Source organism: Micropterus dolomieu, linkage group LG23 (genome assembly GCF_021292245.1).
Source record: "Micropterus dolomieu isolate WLL.071019.BEF.003 ecotype Adirondacks linkage group LG23, ASM2129224v1, whole genome shotgun sequence".
NCBI lineage: Eukaryota > Metazoa > Chordata > Actinopteri > Centrarchiformes > Centrarchidae > Micropterus > Micropterus dolomieu.
The window spans coordinates 27,659,502-27,680,129 of NC_060172.1; the positions used below are offsets into that span (position 1 = coordinate 27,659,502).

General features: G+C 40.5%; 2 protein-coding genes across 2 annotated transcripts; one reads left to right on the forward strand and one right to left on the reverse strand.

Annotated features, from left to right (window-relative positions):
* Positions 1 to 2,578: 2,578 nt before the first annotated feature.
* Positions 2,579 to 6,371, forward strand: tmem88a (transmembrane protein 88 a). The gene is made up of 3 exons (XM_046040305.1): positions 2,579 to 2,930; positions 4,245 to 4,565; positions 5,891 to 6,371. The coding sequence occupies exons 2-3, from the start codon at positions 4,257 to 4,259 to the stop codon at positions 6,176 to 6,178; spliced, it is 597 nt and encodes a 198-aa protein (XP_045896261.1). The 5' UTR covers positions 2,579 to 2,930; positions 4,245 to 4,256; the 3' UTR covers positions 6,179 to 6,371.
* A 1,274-nt stretch (positions 6,372 to 7,645) lies between these two features.
* pcolcea (procollagen C-endopeptidase enhancer a) lies at positions 7,646 to 14,338 on the reverse strand. The gene is made up of 9 exons (XM_046040962.1): positions 14,181 to 14,338; positions 12,371 to 12,479; positions 12,021 to 12,279; positions 9,158 to 9,282; positions 8,906 to 9,042; positions 8,502 to 8,803; positions 8,332 to 8,409; positions 8,087 to 8,254; positions 7,646 to 7,981 (listed from the first exon to the last, which is right to left on the reverse strand). Exons 1-9 carry the CDS (start codon positions 14,267 to 14,269, stop codon positions 7,851 to 7,853), a joined length of 1,398 nt encoding a protein of 465 aa, XP_045896918.1. The 5' UTR covers positions 14,270 to 14,338; the 3' UTR covers positions 7,646 to 7,850.
* Positions 14,339 to 20,628: the final 6,290 nt, after the last annotated feature.

Consider the following 20,628-nt stretch of genomic DNA (forward strand, 5'->3'; position numbering starts at 1 on the left):
AATATGTGGCCACCATTATTTTCCAGCACTGCCTTAACCATCTTGGGCATTAGTTCACCAGAGCTTCACAGGTTGGCACTGGATTCCTCTTCCACTCCTCTATGACGACATTGTAGCAAAGTGTCATTTCAGTGAAAATATATCATCAAATATCTACAAAAATGTGAGGGGTGTACTCACTTCTGTGAGATACTGCATATGTGTTCTGAGACAGACATATTTAGCCCGACTTCATAACTACTTGATAGGCATAAAACTATCTTCTGTGTGAATGGCCTGTGAAAGGGTTGGCGTACTCTGCTTTGTGTAGTAACCATAGACTGTAGAAAATAGGTAGTAATGTAAGTTTCCAGCAAGAAGAAGAAGATCAGATCTCTACAGATAACTACAAATAAATTAAGCTATTAGTTTTTATTGCTTTTTTATCCTCTACAATATTGTATATCAGGACTCGGTGTTTTTGCACTCTTGTATTTACCATTATTGTTGTAATATAAATCTATCCGTCTAACAGTAACGGCATGTGCATGTATACTAGGTGAGTCAAAATTAGCTGACAATTCTTAAGCTCCTTGCTCTTTTTGTGGTGACATCCAGTAGATCAGTTGCAGCTGCCCTTTGGTCACAGTCTGCAGCTGATGGCCACTGGGGGGCTCCACTGGACCAGCTTGCTGAAGGCTACCTTCAGAGTTTAAGTTGAGGGAGGAGAGAGCATTAATTTTCCCTCCAACATTTTCCTGATACCATCTTGTCAAAGCTACAGGCTGCAGCTGCTCCGTTCTATTAAGAAGGATACTAATCCAAAATAGAAATTAATCTGAATGACATCAAACTACTGAAATCTTTGACAAGTGTGGCCTCATCAAGGTGAGACACACACATATGGTCATACTGACCCTACAGCTTATGCACTGTCAATGATACAAACCACGTTACAAACTACAATGACATAACTGATATAAACAAACATCCAACTCTTTTTTAAACATCAAACAGCAGTAATATTCAAGGCACCACATGCAATCAGACTGCCTCATTGTTTTTTCTGTGTAAACCAGAGATTTGCTTTCTTTGCCATTTATTTGTATCTCAACCTCCAGGAATAGAGGACATGGGATTGCCAAAACTGCTGATGCAGGGACATCTCCTCATTGAACATGGACACAGCAGAGGATATCCTGGATCCAAGGACAGGAAGATTGCTCTTCCTCTACCAACTCCCTCAGACATAGACACATATAAACAGCACATCGTGGCATTGTTAATGGCAAAACCAGCCATTGCTGCGCGCTAATGCCATGGACTCTTTGATCATGTCTCCTATATAGTCTCCAGGGAATATATATACAATGGTGTAGTAAAAAGTGGGATGAAAAAAATGAGACTTCATATCAAAATTCTAATTTCACCCTTTCAAGTGAGCCCATCTGGTGTTTCTTATCAGTCCTGTGGTTGCCTCTTTCCCCCACCAGAGTGCCCCCCCCCCCGTCGTTTCCTTATATTTTCTGAAAGGGGAGCTCTGTTTTTCATCCAAAGGTCAAGGGCCAATCCTCTGTCATTCCTGCTTTTCAGAAAAATCCTAAATAACACTTTTACCTTCCTTTTTTTCAGAGCTCTGTGTTTTAGCAAATTGCTAAGTAGTGCTGACTCATTCAGAGATTGGTGCAAATTATAAATACTTCAGCTCATAGAATGGATCAAAATAAAAATTTAAAAAACTGGTATGAGAAAATGATATAATTTAAATGTTATTAATTATTGACAACAATAATTTCTAATTTGAAAATATAAAAATTCATTCTATACAAATTGACATTATTATTGACAGTTGGTATGGTATATGGTATAGATAGGTTAGTTCACAATGAGTGTGTAGCTGAACTCAACAGGACGTGCCTCGTGATTCACTTGCATTTAGCCACAGACTGAGATAGGCTAATTGTTAAACTTATATTCTTAACAGTTTAAATCTGGGGATACAAATCTTATTTGAGAATAAAATTACTTGCTTACATTAAATAATGTAATTTAGGTATTTCAAATACACAAATACAAGCACTTGTTTTTAAATACATGCAACTGAAATACTAGCCATCTCTGGTCTCACTGTTCAAACTGTCCCTCACCAGTACAATATAGTATGATGTGTGTAGCATGGCCTACATCTTATGGAACAGTAAGTCTTAAAACCACAAAATGGGTTTTCTGGCAGTTTTTTTTTTTCTTTAGCACAAATTTCATTATAAATCCAGCTCAGTTGTTTTGAATTTTGAAACCTGCCTTATCAGTATTTGACAGTAGAGTAGAGAAAGTCCTCAGTGAGGGTGAGAAGTGTTGTGGATTGGGCAGCATACCCTACTCCTCTAATCTATCCAAATAAACACCCTCCCTCCTGCACCCTGGTTCAAGGGGTTATCACAGAAACCCCCTCACTGATCCCCTGCCCACACAAGAACAGCAGCCTTTAACACAGGCCAGCCTGCTTTCTGTGCGTGCGCATCAGAGGCAACACAGGATACACACACACACACACTTGTGACCACTTACACACTCAATCATATCTCAAACTGGAGTCGGAGTGAGGAAACAGAATGTCAGGGAAGGAAGCGCTGAAGTCAGTGGGAAAGCAGAATTTGCCTAAAGTCTGCAGAGCTCATTTCTGACCTATTCTCTACGAGGTCTGAGGATCAAAACAGCAGGCAAATATCTGACAAAAGGAGATTTTTTTTTTAGATTTAGTTAGGAAGTAGAAACTCAACCTTCACTTGGACACCACCCTCAATATCTGTATTTTCAAACAGAGAAGACATACATCAGGAGAAAATTCTTGAAATTCTCTTTGTCCCTGACCACTCACCGTTCATCAGAGTCCCATCATCTGCTGCCACCTTCGTACTGCAGGGAGGACACATCATCAGGTTTACCACACAGTGAGTACAACAAACTCTATCACCATTTCTTTTTTAATAAAACCACGTTGAAGGAACAGAAGCATGCCGATCCTGACCCTAACTAAAGGGCTACTTGAATGCATGCACTACATCATTCTAATGAAAGACCCTGAACACGTTTTTTTGTTAATCCTGTGATCCTGCAGAGTTAGTTTTAATTTCTAAAGCTGATAAGTCTGGAAATAAGAAGCCTGTATTGATGACGTCATCAAACGGCAAGTGTTTGAGCCGCTCCATGATTGAAAGGCAGACAGACTTTGCTGACCTGTACCTACAAACAGGGCCCCTTTTTAATTCAAAAAATGTTTTTTAGGCCACAGGCTGGTTGGAGAACCTATAAATGGCCTTTAAAAGAAAAATCTGAATCTTCTGATTGCTGTTGCCATTTATACAATCCAAAGAAAGGACAATAAACCACAAAAAGATAAATTCCAAAACCTCATTGATAGTTGTCATACATCCTTGGTTTCCCACTTTGTGACACTGGAAGAGACTTTGTTCATCCTTAAATAGATTGTGTCTAAAATTGTGTATGAATCCTGTTTTAGGGGAGATGTTCTCTTAATGGAGCATCACAAACAAGTGAGCTGATGATGGAAGGGGCTGGTACGAATTTAGTGAACTGTAATGATGTTGGCAGAAATGAAATTAAACATTTGTTGTAAAAACCCATGTGTTCACATGGTACTTGGCATAATAACAGTGTAGTTGCTAACAGAATAATTAAGAACAGAGGGAAGTCATGTAACTCCGCCCTTTTCTCATCACTTTTAATTTGTTACATGGAAATGTTTAGGTCTGTAGCAGTTGTAGCACATTTGTTCTTTCAAAATCTTAACATTGTTCCGACGCTCAGTGATTAGTATTTTTCCAGTTTTTCAGTTGCTCCTGGCTCATTCTTCTGGGTCGTGGTTATCCTGGAGTTTGGAGGTGGGGTCTGTGGAGCCCATTTCCTCGCACTTAGAGCTGTGCAGTTCTGTGTGTTGATTTTCCACACCTTTCACAACATTATTGAATTGATTCACATTTTTTAGCTTTTTTGTATTTTTTAGTGGATAGAGGGAAGAGAAGGTTTAAGTGCAACCTGCGGGAAAAAAATAGATATCATTTTTCAATTATTTAAACACTTAAAAATACTTCAACTCAATACTGTGAAACACAAATTCAGAGTGTCCCCAAGTGTAAACTTTCAGTCCTAACAGTAGGAGTATAAATCCACTGCAGAATATTGGGTAGATTCATTAATTACATTCAATTATTGGGCTAAAACTGTTTTTCTTTCCTGTAACATAGACCACAAGGAAAATGAGTCTGTCACAGAATGGGACGCTGGGGAAGACAGTATCTGTGCAGGCACCCTCTGAGCGGGGGTCCCCCTCCAGAGTGGGGTCAGGGATCGTGGTGCCGCCTCCATACTCCCTGGGTGACAGCGAAGCCACTGACACCCCCCTGGAGTTAAGGGGCTCTCTGGACTGCTGGGCATGCTCTGTGCTGGTCACTGCACAGAATCTGATCATAGCACTGATCAACGCCGGGCTGGCCAGCATCGTGTTCGGCACCATCCTCACCCCTGCTCTCACCATGATCGTATTCGGCTTTCTCTGCCACTCCACGGTAAGAATCTCCTGTGTAAAGCTCTCTTAACTGAGATGTGTTAGAGGATGCAGATTGAAAAGTAGAGAAGTAGGTCTGTCGGTCTGTAGTAGGACTAGTGCCGTGTCCCAGTTCCAAACTTGATACATACAGTCTAAAATAAAATATGTCATAATAGAGGGTCTGTAAAGTTAATATACAAGACTGTCAATCAAACTGGGATTTGGGATTGCCACCACCAATTCAGCTATGTTTTCCCAAGGATTTGATACTGTTTCTAAGATATTACTGGAGCTTCCTGGAGCTTAATTTTAATTTTCTGCAGCTGTGACTAAGCTCCTCTGGTTTCTTTGTGTAAAACATTGTGGGACAGTAATGCAGCACACATTTAAAAAGCCAGAATATTTAGTATGTACTATGGTACAGGCTGGCACTATAAGGTGCAATGTGTAAGATATGGACAGAATTTTATGAACAAGAAGTGAAGAAGTAACAGTTCTGGTGTTGTGTCAAAGATGTCTATGTATTGTTGTTGTTGATGATACAGAGAGATCTACTGAAGTTGGCATGCTAACCAGCTAGCCCAAGCTGTCCTGTCTCATAATACCATTTTGCTTCCCCTGTTACAGAAGGTAGTGAGCTGAGCTTTTTTTGTCTAATAAATTAACAAATTAAACTCACTAAACTTCAAGAAAGTAAATATTTTTCCACGTATTTTCTTCATTAAACTGAAAAATACAAGCATACACCATCTGAACTCAAGGTTCTCTCTTTCACCAAACTAATTGTCTTGTTAACTCATGGTAACACGTACACTTCATTCAAACTCAAAAGAAACAAAATAAAACTCACCAAAACTGTCCTTGTAAGTCTTTCCACCATTCCAACAATTACCAACTCTGGTTTGGTTGAAATAAACCCTTAATTCATAGTTAGATATTCTGGTTTTACACGCTGTAGCTGCCTCACTGATGCCTGACCTCCCACTTGCTCCTCTCCTGTTTGATGCCTCTCCTGTCCCCTCAAGAACCTGCTGTGTCTTCTTAGTCCCTGGAGTTAAGAGTCCTGGCCGGAGCCTCTGTAAATCAGTGTAGTATTCCCTGTCATCACCTGGCCTGCATTCGTCTTGAAGGCTGTGTTCAGTCCCAGTCCATGTTCACTGGGAGGTTGATGAGCCCAGTTCCTTGAGTCAGTCAGCTAAATTTAGCTGCATGGCTAATTTAGCTGACTAGCTAATGTGTGTGTGTGTGTGTGTGTGTGTGTGTGTTCTGTATATGATTTTATTTGATATGAGTTTTGTATCTATGCCATTACTCATTCAATTCCCCCCTCCTCTTGCTCTCCAGGTGCAGCCCCATGGAACATCTCTGTATTGCTCAGACCTGCTGGATGATGGCGGCTGCGTGGCTCTGCTGGTTGTGGGCTTTCTGCTGCTCACCCCTCTGCTGGTCCTGGCTCTCGCCGCCTACTGCCGCCTCGCCCGACACCTCCAGCTGGGCCTGTGTTTCATTCCCTACAGCCGCGCTGTCTACAAGAACCTGCCGGCCTCGCGCCTTCGAGGGGGTGGTACAGGGGGCTGCTGTGGCCAGCCGGGAGCTTCAGAGAAGGAGGGGAAGGGTAGCATATGGGTGTAGGAGAGGAGAGTTGGGTTGTTTGAATCTGTATCTTTTTTTTAAAAGCAAATTGCAGTTGTATTTCTATTTCTAAAGCCATTGTAAAAATATATCATCTTTCATCATCTGTAGAGATATTTTGGAAGGCAGTATCAGTCAATGTATTGAATGTATTTTATACCTTTTTACAATAAAGTGTCACTTGACCCGCCAAGCTTTGTGTTTTAAACAGCCACCTGCAAACTGAATACGATGGACTGAGAACTGAACCTGTTTCATTTACAGAAGTAAATGGGTAAAATATTTGTGTCCCATGCAAACTTCCATTCAGCGTGGTTCTGTCTTGTTATTTTCTTCCACAGAGACTTAAGCTGTCAATCAAATGTTGCCTGTTCTCGCAAATTTATGTCCAAACAAGTTACAAGCTGCTGTCTATCTCAAGCAGGTACCTTACAAGCCCCTGTCAGTCTCCATGGCTTAGGCAGATATCTTAATTACTGTGTAACATGGAGGTACATGTTATCTGGTTCATAGGGTATAATCTGTTTATTTACACTGCCCATTTGAGTTGTACTTAGAAGCAGCAAACACACTGTATACAGTAGCAGATATATCACATAGGTTAATGTTAATAGTTTCATTCTGACTTCACAACACAGATTAATTGAAATGTACTTGATGTGAGTCTATCTTCCTCTATCACTATCCCTCACTCTACACACTGACGTGCAAAACATTATTCTATTTTGTCATAAATAATTGTCATGAGTACTATCACCTGGCCCTTTTTGTTCGTTCAGGAGACACACCTTTAGTGTAAGATGGGTGATATATGTATATTTACATAAGGATATGTATATACATTACAATTCGATACAGTTTGTGACATTTCTCTTAAGTGTATCTATATAGAGAGTAAAGTGGAAAAGCTGGACATGCTATGAACAAGATTATTAATTTACTATGATAATTCACATTTGGACTATTCTTAATAATTAGCATACACTGCAGCAGCAAAAACAAAATGCCGGATGTATGTTTAATGTAGTATTTGTAAATCAACATCAATTTATTTCTTCATCTGTTAATTTCTTTTTTCAGAGCTGATGCCAGGCCACCCTGGACAGGTCACCAGGTCATGATAGGTACCAAACAAAGAGCAGCTTTGGAAGCAAGAGTGAATCAGCCAGAGTAGGAGATTTTAGATATTTTATTCATATACTGCTCCCAATTTACTTAATTAGATTTAAAACCTCAAGCAAACATTCTGGGATCATTAACCCCCATGTAGGACTTGACATCTTGATTTTGGACTACATGGCTATAGCCTTGTCAACTCATGTCAGAGACCTGCTTTGGAAAGTGTCAGCATTAGCAACAGCTTGAGTGCTGTTACCCATCAAATCCACTAGGTGGAATCAGAGATACAGTTGGAGAGAGAGCAAGCGCTGCAAAGTTACCAAGAAGTATACATTCAAACCACTTGAATGAGATATAGAACCTTTATTCATGTATAAATTACAAACATAAGGTTTGGTGTGTGTACAGTTCTATTCATTTAAAATGGTGGATAAAAGTGAAGTTATGTTTTACTGTAATATTGTGCTTCAATTGATCTGTATTTCACATTGCAATGTCTGGATTTGCGTGTTCAATATGTCATCTGAATTTCCTGGCCTGGAAAGATGTGAGGTTAACAGGGTTGGTTGTTGATATTCATTAATAATTTGTGATGTTGGGCTTTGTATTGAGCTGTGAATGCACCAGGTGCCAGAGTACCACGCCCGTCTTCATCCACTTGACCCATGAGAATGAAGTTGACACCTATCGGAAAGGAAAAAATGACAAGTATTATAGTTTTGAGTAAATGGAAATGCTAATAGTCTGTGGTGTGTGATATGAGTGAGTGTAAATCCAAGACCCTAATACCTCTACGGAGCAATGGGCACTTCTTGCACAGTGACACCAGCTTAACCGACATCGTCTCTCCAACTTGCGTGATTGTTAGTCGACCTGCCTTATAGGCCTTAATGAGGGAGACACTAATAATAGTGCCCCGGGGCCCACTGGCCATGGAGGTCACCTTTCCGGTTATCACTGGAAAAAGGAAGGGCTCAGTCAGAACACACCATCTGATTGATTACTTTGCACTACATGAACGGTAAGATGCGTACCAAATTCACTGGCACAGAAACTGGTCTTGATGGTTCCATCTCTTTTACAGGCCTTGGCACACAGAGGATTTTGAGGAACTAAAAACATAGAAGAATGCATACAAAATGCAGATTAGATAGACAGTACACACACTGACACAAAAGCATGGCGTGCACATCACTTCACCAACCAGGTCTCTTTCCATTTGGCCCCTGTCCACGGCCTCTTGTGGGCTTGAATGGTTTGGGTTTCTCAGTGGGCACATATTTGGTGGTGGGGATATGTGACGGGGCAGTGGTGGCAGGACGCTTAGGTGCAACAGGTTTGACTGCAGGTTTTGGGGGGATGGACCTCGTACCGGCTCCCGAGTCGACTATTGGTATGTGAGAACCATGTGGGATGCTGGTGTAGTGGGCAAGGAATCCATCAGATGTCACACTGAGGTCAGACACAAATTGAACCAGTAGCACATTGCCGCTGGTAATAATGGGCCTGGACCGGAGACAGACAGAAGACAGGGTGGCAAATTAAGAGTACTCAATAAAAAATTACTGTAAAGGCCAACACATAGGTTTCGAGATATCTGTCACTTACAGTGGGGCTTCATCGCCACAGTATCTTCCAATCAGGCGTGAATCGTCTTTCTCGCCACCATTAAAGAATGCCACATAGTCAAACCGGCAATAGCTGTCAGCCTCCAAGACAAACTTATCAAACTTTACCTGGATTACCTGGTACCCAAACAGAAACACAACTTTAAATGATCACGTGTTGTTTTCCTTGCTGGGTGTGTGAATACTTTGGAAAATAATACGTTTTCATGCTGGGAGTGAGAGTGCCGCTGACCATATCAGGCTCCACAGTGATAAGCCAGGAGCAGCTGGTTCCTGGTGGATATTTCTTGTCAGGCCAGTTGGGTGTCTTGATCTCTCCCTGGGCCTTTGTTATCTTCTCCCCACAGACCTGTTGGTCTGAAAAAAGTCGTACACACTCCATGAGGACAATGAATGAGGATAACAGTAGACTATATAATAATTAGCCTGATATTGTACATTTAGTTTGTAGGTTTCCACCTTGCAGGTTTTGGGTTCTAACTATAATAATATATTATTCCTAGAGGCGGAACGACCTGCCGATCTAGTGTTCTGCACATCATAATTAATGTTACACCTTGCAAGCGATGTGCCAAGGAAGCCACGGGTGAATTAGCTTTAATTACACTAACATTATTGTGTAATACGTATAGAAGTGTAATGCATTGTTAGTAGTGTAGCTTATGCTATGTGCTATATCCTTTAACTGTGTTAGCTCAGTGTGCTACCTAGTGTAGTGCTATAGGAGACTGGATTGTAAATACAAGACATAGATATATGCTTTTCATTTTATTGTATCTTTTTATTTTTTCTCTTTCAACCCAGTTCTCACGGGTTGGTCTGACCTAGGAATTAACCCTGTTCTTTAACCATGACCCCGTGCCGTGCTACAACTACACTCTAAGTACTGATTTTGTGCACAAACTTAACTTAACTTTTTTCCTTCTTGACTTTAAGGTTAGAATTGGGTCATGTTTTATCGGTCGCACTTATCTGTGGTTTAAAGATCTTAGTTGTACAATTATGAACTGGTATTCTTAATCTATTAGTGTTGGCAGAATCAAAAGTCTTTGAGGGATATACATTGTGCAAGCTCAGGGGCATAGCAGATAACGTTGGGCCCTTCGCATATGCAGCCTGAGTTGCCCCCTTCCCCTCTTATTTCATTAGTTTACATAATTTTACAAAGAACTTTGTCTTGTCCTTCTTTATCGTGTATTATAGCTGACAGTAGAGAAATAACAGGATATGAAGAGGCCAACAGGTGGTATAAAGGTCCCCAGCTGGTCTCAAGCCAGGGACATTGCATTTAATGGTTGGCCCCTCAACCTGTAGGTCACCAGGGTGCCCCCCTGTATAAATAACTTGATAACAATCAAACCCATGCATGAGTATTGGTTATTAAGATTATCAGTAATGAAGATTTTGTTTCAAAATTAAGATATATAAGATAATAAGATATTTCTTGGTTGTTTAAATCTTTACTATGCCCTGCGCATAAGAAAAGATAGAAAAAGGCTAGATTTTCTATATTGTAGACAGGATAACTGTGTTCCATGATGCACCTTTTAGTAACCGCTTGATTAGCTCAGTAACATGACAAAATGGAGGGAGGGAAATGCTGCAAATTGTATCAGCAAGGTAAGCTAAGCTGTTAGGTAGCTTGGATCAATCTACTTTTGTGGTAAATGCCAGTGTTCACTCATATGTCTTCTGACTTTGTTTCTCTCCCCTGTATTGCTTTTCTCTTTTGGCAACCTGCTGTAAAGCATGAGCACAGTTACTGCAGAGTGGACTAAACCGCGTGCAGCCCCGAGAGGATCCATTTTCTTTTAGATACAAAGAACTGGCTGTCAAAAAGTTTAGTCAGCCACTGATAAAATAATTTTACTAATGATGCCAATAATGTAAAAAAATATTTCTAATTTCTAATAACAAATGTTTAGGCTTCTTGAGAGCCCTCCCTATGTTTGGCCCCTGGGTAGTTAGTTTCACTATTTCCCTCACTACAATGGCATTATGCAGCGGCAGCAGTTATGATACAGGATGATCATGACTTTATGATATAGGATTTTGTAATTTGTATTTAATAGGGTTGATGAAAATAGCTTAACTTAACTTAAGTGTTTTGTGATTTGATTTGTGCCTACCCAGCAATTTGCCCATGAGATCAGAACAGTAAATAATTCTTAACAGTTCCTAGGCTAATTGGTTTACCAATTTATAGAATGTTCTTGCTAACTATTTGAACCTGAGTAGCAGCCATCACAGTTAACATTAGCCTGCTACTTTCAGCTTTTGTTAAGTTTTTATCGGTTTAGACAAAAAAGTGCTTCAGAGTTGTTGTATAACATTACTTTATAATTCCACAAGATGGTGTAACACACACGTGTGCCTTACTGTCATTAACATTGTGATGCCATGCCATTAAACCACTCATGTTTGTTCAGATGCTCAGATGATGCAAAGGAGGCTCTTCATTACCAACTAATTAAATTAGGATACAATAATGAGTCATTAGCAAACTGTTAATTTGGTATCTTATTTGAAAATACAGTTTGATGTATCTTTGCCCATGCCTGATGCAAGGTGTGTGATCTGGGAAAAGCAGATCTGGTAATCTTCTGTATTGTGAACATTACGTTACTTAAGAGTGTCAATTGTTCGTGAAATGGCTCAATAAAACTATGAAATATTTTGTACTACTTTCAAATAAGGCATAATATATAAATGAATAAAAAGATGTAATGCTTTATTAATGGTTAAGTTTGCTAAAACTGTTTCAAAGGCTGGGAAAAGTAGACAAGATGGACTATTTGATTAGTCATTACAAATGTTAAACTCCAATAACGTGCTTTATTTGTAATTCAGAATTGTGTTGTTGGTATGAAGGTGTGAAAATCTTAACTACACATTATTATGAGTAATTATGTGAGTTGTTTTGCTTTATTTTTGGACTTTTTGTAGTATCATTTGAAAGGGTATACATTCTGAGCTTAGTATATGTAATTTGAGGTGTGTTGTGAGCCCATGCAGGCTGAACATGTTTGTATGCGTGATATAAAAGAAAAAAGAAAAACACTTCTTCATCATCACTCTGAAATGTGACCACATACCATTTTCATATGGTTTGGCTCCACTGAAGTAGGCCACAAACCCTCTACCCTGATTCTCTGCATCAGACCCCATCTCCAACATCATGGTGTTTGTGGTAGAAATAAGAGCACCAGGCCGGAAAGTTCCACAAAAGCGGCCTAGTTTTTGCACCAAGTTGGAATGGCCGTTGTAAACATCCAGATAGTCGTAGCGACATTGTGAGTCAGCCTCCAGGTCAAAAATGCGGAAGGAGAGCATGACCACGTTTCCCTCTGGGACCTGGAAACAGAGAGATTGTATGAATCAGACACTGAAAGACTGAGTGAGGAAGGAGTCAGCCTTTAGACATGTTGCAGGATAAGTGACTCACGGTGATACGCCAGGTGCATTTGCTGTTGGGTTTGTAGAAGCTTGGGAATCCCTCACTGCCAACAAAGCCTGATTCCGAGACCAGGTCTCCTCCACAGTAGAAGACAGGCCTGTGATGAAGGTGACAGGAAGCGAGTGTGGAGAGAGTGTTGAGCATATAATGAACGGTACTAGTGGCTTTGTAGGTCTATGACAAGTATAAAAGTATTTTGACTGACTTTCTTTTACAGTCTGTCTCAAAACTTTGATTACTCCAGTCAAAGATACTGTAGAACTTCCTGAAAAAACTTAAGTAACCTGAGTAATAAGGATTTTCCTTATCTGAAGTCTTATCTTAATTTATTAGCCTCTACAGGGTGTAGATGTTGCAGTATTTATTTTCTGCATTTGATTTCTCTAGTTTGTAATGAGATGACCCAAGATCAAGGCAAGTAAAAACAAAAAAGAAAGAACAAATAGTCCATCCATCCATCGTTAACCGCTTATCCTGCGTACAGCGTCGCGGGGGAGCTGGAGCCAATCCCAGCTGACATCGGGCGCAAGGCGGGGTACACCCTGGACAGGTTGCCAGTCCATCGCAGGGCCACACATAGACGAACAACCACTCACGCCTAAGGACAATTTAGGGTAACCAATCAACCTAGACTGCATGTCTTTGGATGGTGGGAGGAAGCCGGAGCACCCAGAGAGAACCCACGCAGACACGGGGAGAACATGCAAACTCCACACAGAAAGGCCGGGGCAACCGGGGTTTGAACCCATGACCTTCTTGCTATGAGGCGACAGTGCTAACCACCGCACCAGAGGTAGCAAATCATCACAAACTGTCAAAAGCAACACTATATTGAATATTTTGTTGACGGCTATTCAGATATCAACAATGAGCTATCCACGTAAAGTCTTGCCAAATTCAATACAAACAAAACCAAGCTGAATCCATGACCATTCACAATTTTATTTATAGTGAAATGCACAGAAAATATGCTATGTTAAATATGAAGTTGTGCCACAGCTCACAACAAAAAAATCTGGATGGGTGCCATGGTTCCCAGAGCTCAATGAATGACAAAACTCATTTCACAGAAGGGAAAATATTCTAATAAAGGCCGTAGCCAGCAGGAACACATATGACCCATTTGTATAGCCTACTGCACTTGTGCAAGACAAGAAGAATCTGCCTGTTATAATGAAGTTATTATTTTTTGACATTTCACAGTCTGTTTGTGGTGTGGAGATTTGTTATTTTGGGCTCAACTGTGAAAATTATGTTGTTTAAATTATTCATGGCATTTCACAAGAAGTAAAGACATTTAGAATAACGTGTCTGCCATTTCCCACTATGAAGAAGTAAACATATACTTAGATGCAATGGAAAAACTGTTTCCCACAAACTACGAGCTCAGACAGCAGAACCCCAGCAAAGTCAGACTCTGGCTGATTAGAGCCAAGATGTCCAGAGCCAGAGCCAAGTTGCTCTGATTCGACCCCACAGGCAGAACCAAAAGCATTAACATCTGGCCCAGCCACTGCAGACTCAGCGTGCCTCACATCATGAGCCAAAAAAACCAACAGGACAACTCTGTGCCCAATCAAACAGTGAACTGGAAAGAATTCACTTACAGAGACAGGAAAGAATTCAGATTGCTCCTCATGCTGGAGTTGCGGGCTCTTGTGAACTTGTTTAGTTGATTTTTGTTAAAACTAAGAATCATCTAAAATCTCAACAAAGTCACATAAATGAAAATTTTAATAAAGCTCTTTCCGTGACGCATTTCTCAAACACACACATTCTCCACAAACTGCGACCTCACCTGGTGTAATTGGTCTGCTGAGCCGTTGTCCATCCGAAACTCAGAGACAGGAACAAGGAGAGACCCCAGATGCAGCCCACATGCATCATGATGTAGCATGCACACAAAGCAAAGCAGACTGTTGGAGAAAGTGGTAGCAGGAGGCAAGTGGTGTAAGACAGAGGGGAGGACGAGGAGGAGGCCGCTCGCTCAGGATGGGCGGAGAGAATGAATGAGTGGGGAAGAATCGAGAGAGTTGGAGAATGGATAAAGAGACGGACAGAGGTGCTGAAAGGACAACAGCGGCTACAAAGAGGGGGATGGTGTGAGTGAGGAGGGAGGAGAAGGCTTTAATTAAAGCCAGATGTTGCTCCATAATATCCCTGGTTTCAATATAACAGAGAGGGCATCTAGGAAAGATGGGCAGAAGGGAGTTGTGTCAGAAGCTGTGGCTGAGGCTTTGTGGACATTCAGAAAGGAATGTGTCTTTTTACAGCAGATGTTTCTGGTTCTTCACATGGTTGAAACTTAAGAAGAAGCTTAAAACTGGGTTTGGATGGCCATTAACAATATCAACGTCCATCCGGAGTGTCTGGCTGATCATTAAGCAGAGTGCACAGGTGGGGCCAGAGCCCGAGGCTCTACAGCTGTAGCACTCAACTCGTAAGGCCATTAATCTTTACATTCCACAACAACCTGTGAGACCTTTAATTTACTAAACAGAATCGTTTCCTAATACTATGTGACACAATACATACAGGATCCAAAAGGAGCTCCAATGGGACCAAGAAAAAGAAGTGTCATAAAACTAATGACGTCTTTCATCTTACCGTATTTCCCCAAGCCCCAGGGCCTCCTTCGGCTCCCTAATATCTGAGCCAGAGAGCATCTATTGCCCCCACAACCCATCAAGGCAAGAACAACACTCTAAATGGGGGAGTGTTCTTTCTCTGTTAAGAATAACAGATGAGCCAACCCTCTGGCCTACATAACTGAGGCCTGTGGAGGGGGTACTGTTTCAATAATGCTTTTACGGACTGCGGAGCTGCAACACCTTGATCAAAGTCTGGAGCAAGCAGGGTGGACAGCTCATAAAAACACAAAGCAAAGCGTTTCCACAGAGAGACCGTGTCTGCAGTTACATGTGGCAGTTACAGTCTGCTTGACATAGTTTTGGTGCTCATAGTGAGATGGAGAAATTAGCATTCCCTGGTCCTGCTGTGCTGTGTTTGTGTTAACCCAAAGTCCTGATAAGAGGCAGCAGAAGCAGGAATGCAACGACGTGCAGAGTCTGCTGGGGTGTAGACAGCGTCTGAGTAAGCACAACTGTGCAGCCACTGACATTATGTGTGGGAGTAACAGTGACCTTTCCACTTAGCAGGAATCCAAGCCAAGGGTGTAGGTTTCTGCAATAACTGCTGACAAATCCTTCGAGTTGGACGTGCATTCCTTTTGGAGAGTCAAAAGGGAATAGCAATGGGGGAGCAGATGACTGTTGTCAAGGGGTAGACAGAGAGTAAGGAGAGGAGGGGCTGGAGAAATCAGAAAAATGGAAAATTAAGTTAAAACGATCTGACAGACAGATAAAGTGAGAAGTTGTATATGAATGCACCCTGGAGTTAGGTCATGATCATGCCTCCCAGAGCCAACAGATGACTGTATTATTACTCTACACATTCCCTCTGCAAATCACCCGTTATTATGTCCAAGATAATCTCTTTTTAAACACTGTTTAATGTGACACTGCAAAGGAGTGGAAAACAGCATGCGTGCTGTTGTGTAAGTCCATCTGAGAAGGTGACGGACCGAAAAAGATGATTCCATAACAATCGTAGACCCATCTGTTCTCTGTAATTGTGGCTCCTCTCAAATACACTCTCCCCAGCTTAAAAAAAGATCAGTCTTCCAATTATGCAGTGCAGTACAGTTGGCCAAATTTCATGTGACCTCAGCAATAAATAGAAACACAAACACAGAGATAAAGATTTGTCTGTTAAAAGCTGAAAGAATAACATTAGTGATCAGTTTCTCACAACATCTGAGTTGCCTCAAAGAGCTCATCTGCTTCTCTGAGATTTAAAGAAGCATGCCAATACAGCATAATAGCTTTTTCCTGGATACCCTTCACTCCATGAGAAAATGTGATATTGTGCAATCAGTGTATGGATAACATGCTAAAAAGCTCACAGCACCTCATTTGGCATTAACCGGATGTTAAAGTGAAATATTATAATAAGGACCACACTGAGGACACGTGTTTATCTAACAACAGTTAAAATTAAGCATATAATAGTACCACATTTAATGCTGGTAGCCTTCCTTCACTTCTCATGGCAACTGCTCAGGAGACGCATCATCACTCGCCAGTAGCCTAAGTCCAAGGATTGTAATGACAAGATCAGAGCTAGAAAAGGAAATTCCTTTTACAGTGGAAACAGCAAAAGACATATGCTGTGTATTTTCAAAAAGTAAAAGTAGCCATCACAGGAAATTTCAGATATCCTCATACTCATGCATAACTTTGTTAGATGGATCAGTAATTGACCAGAAGCAGGAATTGTTATTGCACTAATGTAGGCTACTTTTGCTACATCAAATACACAAAACTCTCAGTCCACTCCACTTACTGTATATACTAGGCCTAGTCCTACTCTTCATCCTATGAGGTAGTGTAGCTATAATACTAACAGATCTAATAGCTGAAATAGAAGAAACGTCTTTTTAACAGAGTAATTTGATCCACATATCAAGAATACACTGTTCAGTGATGTTATGCAACTTGTAGACGTTATGTGATATTTATATTTGTGATTAATTAGCTGACATCTTTAACTCTGAATATGGACAGACGTTTTTTGTGTCGTGGGTCCTGGAGCTCAGTGTCGTCAGGGTGACACCTGGTGGTAAAAACGTCAATCTACAGGCTGGGTGGCTGTGATAGGTGGGTTCAGTTACGGTATTTCACCGTGTTCAGTTCCTGTGACTATGAGGCAATTTACACAGCGTTTATGACGCTTACGCCTTTTAATTACGAATTGCATATAAGGCGCAAGAACAGCAGGAAATGGCAGTTTTCAGGTATTGGATCAAATCTATGGCGCTTATGAATTTCAAAATAAAAGTCGCCGGAAGCGACTTTTACAAAACCTTTAGTTACCTACTAATCTATCTACAGCTTTTCCCACTGCTACTGAACGACTCTACCACTACCATTAGTTTACTAGTGATAGACTAGCTTGTTATACAGTGCTGTGCAAATCCTGCATTCACACGTTGATGACAGATCATTCAAAATAAGGCAATGTGAATGCTTATAGATTTCAGTGAAAATGTGACTCAAGTTTCACTGTTACCGTGACTTCTAACATATTCTCTCTAAGAGAGGGGATTATAGTTTTTACAGCAAATGGATGCACATACAATTTAAAAACAACTTATGTGGTGTATGTGTGTGTGGCAGGATGTGTAGCTAGAAACGCGACTGTCTGAAGTGATCGTGGACTAATGCAGAAATGTGCACTTTTATGGCTCCAGGTCTCCATGTATTTTTTAAATATTTGAAACATACTTACATGTAATTGAGATAAATTAACTTACTTATTATTTTTGTATAGATAATGAATGCATGCTTATTCATACAGGTCAGGTAAGATCCCAGGACTACAGTCAAGTTGCATCTGCCCATATAGTTGCACACCCACAAAACACATGAAGCACACACACAAAAGTACAAGTTGTCATAGGTACTGTTTTTCCAATATACATATATTTCATGATGTTCATCAATATAATAAGACATTGATAGATTTACACTACAATTATTTTATGTACTTTAGTTTTTCATTCAGTCTCCTCTCCTTTACGTCGAGTCAACCTTGCTTAGTTTCTAATCCCATACCAAATGACAGCACAATAAATCTATCAATAAATAAAAGCAAAGGAAAAGAAAAAGATCAAATAAAACTGAGCACATTGCCCATGATCCTCCAGTCCTGTCCCTCCTGTAAGGCCTGATGGCCAGGGGCAATATGGGCCTTCATCCCAGAAACCCCAGTCCCAAAGAGAAATCAAAATCTTTCCTCAAAAATAAACAGATTTAAACAAAAAATATATCTTGTAGATACAAACCGCAATCTGATGTAAACTGTAGAATCATTCTGAGCATTCTGGACAATTGAAGGTAAAAATACTTTTTTCCCCATTAACTTCCCATTTTGTTTACCTTTACCCATTAGTGTTTACACACAAACAATTCAGTGACATCTGGAGTTATTAATAAATTGATGCAAAAGAAAAACACAATATTTGCTTTAAAAATAAAACATGTTAACATATATTAAGTAGAATATTGTATGTTTATAGCCATCCAGTGAAAATTCAGAGACTCAGATTCCCTCCTATCGCTGTACTTATCCCATTTGGGGGTGACGGTAAATGTTGTGGACCATTCCCCGCTCTGTACATATTACATGGTGCTTTGTTGAAGGAATGGATCTTCTGTTGGTCTCTTTCTTTCTGCTGGTTTGAATTACAAGTTCACCAGTTATATTTCAAACCTGGAGGCGGGACACTTCTCCTCATGTTGGTAACTTGCAGTTTGGATCATCCCCAAATGACTTGAACACAGCGTTAAGTTGAGATCACTGAACAATTCTTGAGGTTGACATAAAACTATATTCTCCACTGAATCATGTTCCCATCCCACCAAAATGAAGGAATCACAACAGAAAAAAGTGCCACGGTGTTAAAATATATGCACACTTCTTGTCATACAGACAATAAAGCAACAGAAAAAGACAGCACTCACTTCATTTTCACCATTGTGACCAAATTGGTTGAGCACTCACAACAGTTGGATTTATGGATAACACGGAAGTCCTACCCCAATCAGTAGTGTTATTAAAAGGACCACATTTGTAAGCGTGTAATTTGTGATTTGCTATTGCCAAAATCCCAATTATACAGTTTGCTAATGTATTTTTTGTCCTCATATATATTTTGGTAAATTACAAGTACCTTAAACCTGAGGATATAGGACCCCCTACCCCCAAAACACCCCCATATTACAACACCAAACAATGCAGATTTTTTGTAACATTTTTCTTGCTTTATGTCTTATAGCTATAGTTAGTTTTTACGTCTTTTCATTTTAGAACTTGGCAGCACTATGGAGACACAGAAAAAATAAGAGTTGTGCTATTATTAGTTATAGGATTGTGTGTCTAAAAACTTGTTACAGATTAGAGAAGCTCTTCAGACCCGGATACACATGGTGGGGGAGACTGTACTTGAGATCTGAAGCATGCGGTCCTTGTGTTTTGGTTTAACTTGCATATGTTAGAATGGCACACTCACAAGCCAAACTGACACACCGTGTAAATGGTGTGTAATAGTTAAAAGGTCTCGTAACCGTAGATAAATAGGATATAGCTATTTAAAACAGACTGGGATAGTTTGGATAACCTGTTTCTCTCCACTTGTTTTTGATGGCAACAGGCAGCGTAAGCGTGGAAATCTGGTCTTTGGTAATCTTCTGCAGTTTACTTTTGCTCTGTTTGGAGGGAAACTAGTAGGGGAAGCAGGGGGAGTGGGTTTGCTAAGGTTGGGGTCCTTTCTCATAGAACCGGCCGGTAGATCTGTAACCTCTCTGCTTGTGTACTTCAGTGGTCAAGGAAACAACGTGCCCTCGCTCTGAGATTTAAGCGGCCTAATCTGTTAGGATAAACTGGGGATATTCCCAAGACAGAGCTATTCTAACACACACACACACACACACACACACACACACACAGATGCACCTGCACACATGCACACACACACACAAACACACACTGTAAGATTCTGAATCAGTGAGATGAGCAAAGGGGGGCAGGTTGGTCTCAGCTGGTGGGGAAGATAAAAAGTCATGTTGAAAAGAGACAAGGCTACTAAGGCTTTACACACACTTGTTTTGAAGTATTGTAGGTGGGTCATGGTCTCTCTATATCTTCCCAGCGACTATAGCCTACTGTAAGATCTGAAAGCTAAATTTACACATTTTAGGATTGTAATTAGAGGCAGTAATGCATGGGTTGCTTCCTGTTAAGCATTTATTGCAGGCCTGCACACTGTAAAATCTTCAGATTCACAAGACAGAGATTTGATTGAATAACTGATCTCCAACAATTTCAGAGTTTAGATTTAACATGACCGCAAGTAAAACTCCTATAATTGAAGATAAAACGGTTTCAAATCCTCAAAAATGCCATTCGCCGTTTTAAGGGATTTTAGGTTAGATTTGTAGAAGGCCTTAGTTTGACAGAGCATTAAAAAAACAAGTGTATCATGTTGCCCTGCTCTCCTGCTCATAAAGTAGCCAAAAGGGTTTGTATGCACAGGAGTAGATGCCAAAAAATGTTGAAAGAATTGTTGAAGACCAAACCAGCGAGGGCACCAATGAAAGAAATAACAACAGAAGCCTCTCCCTTGT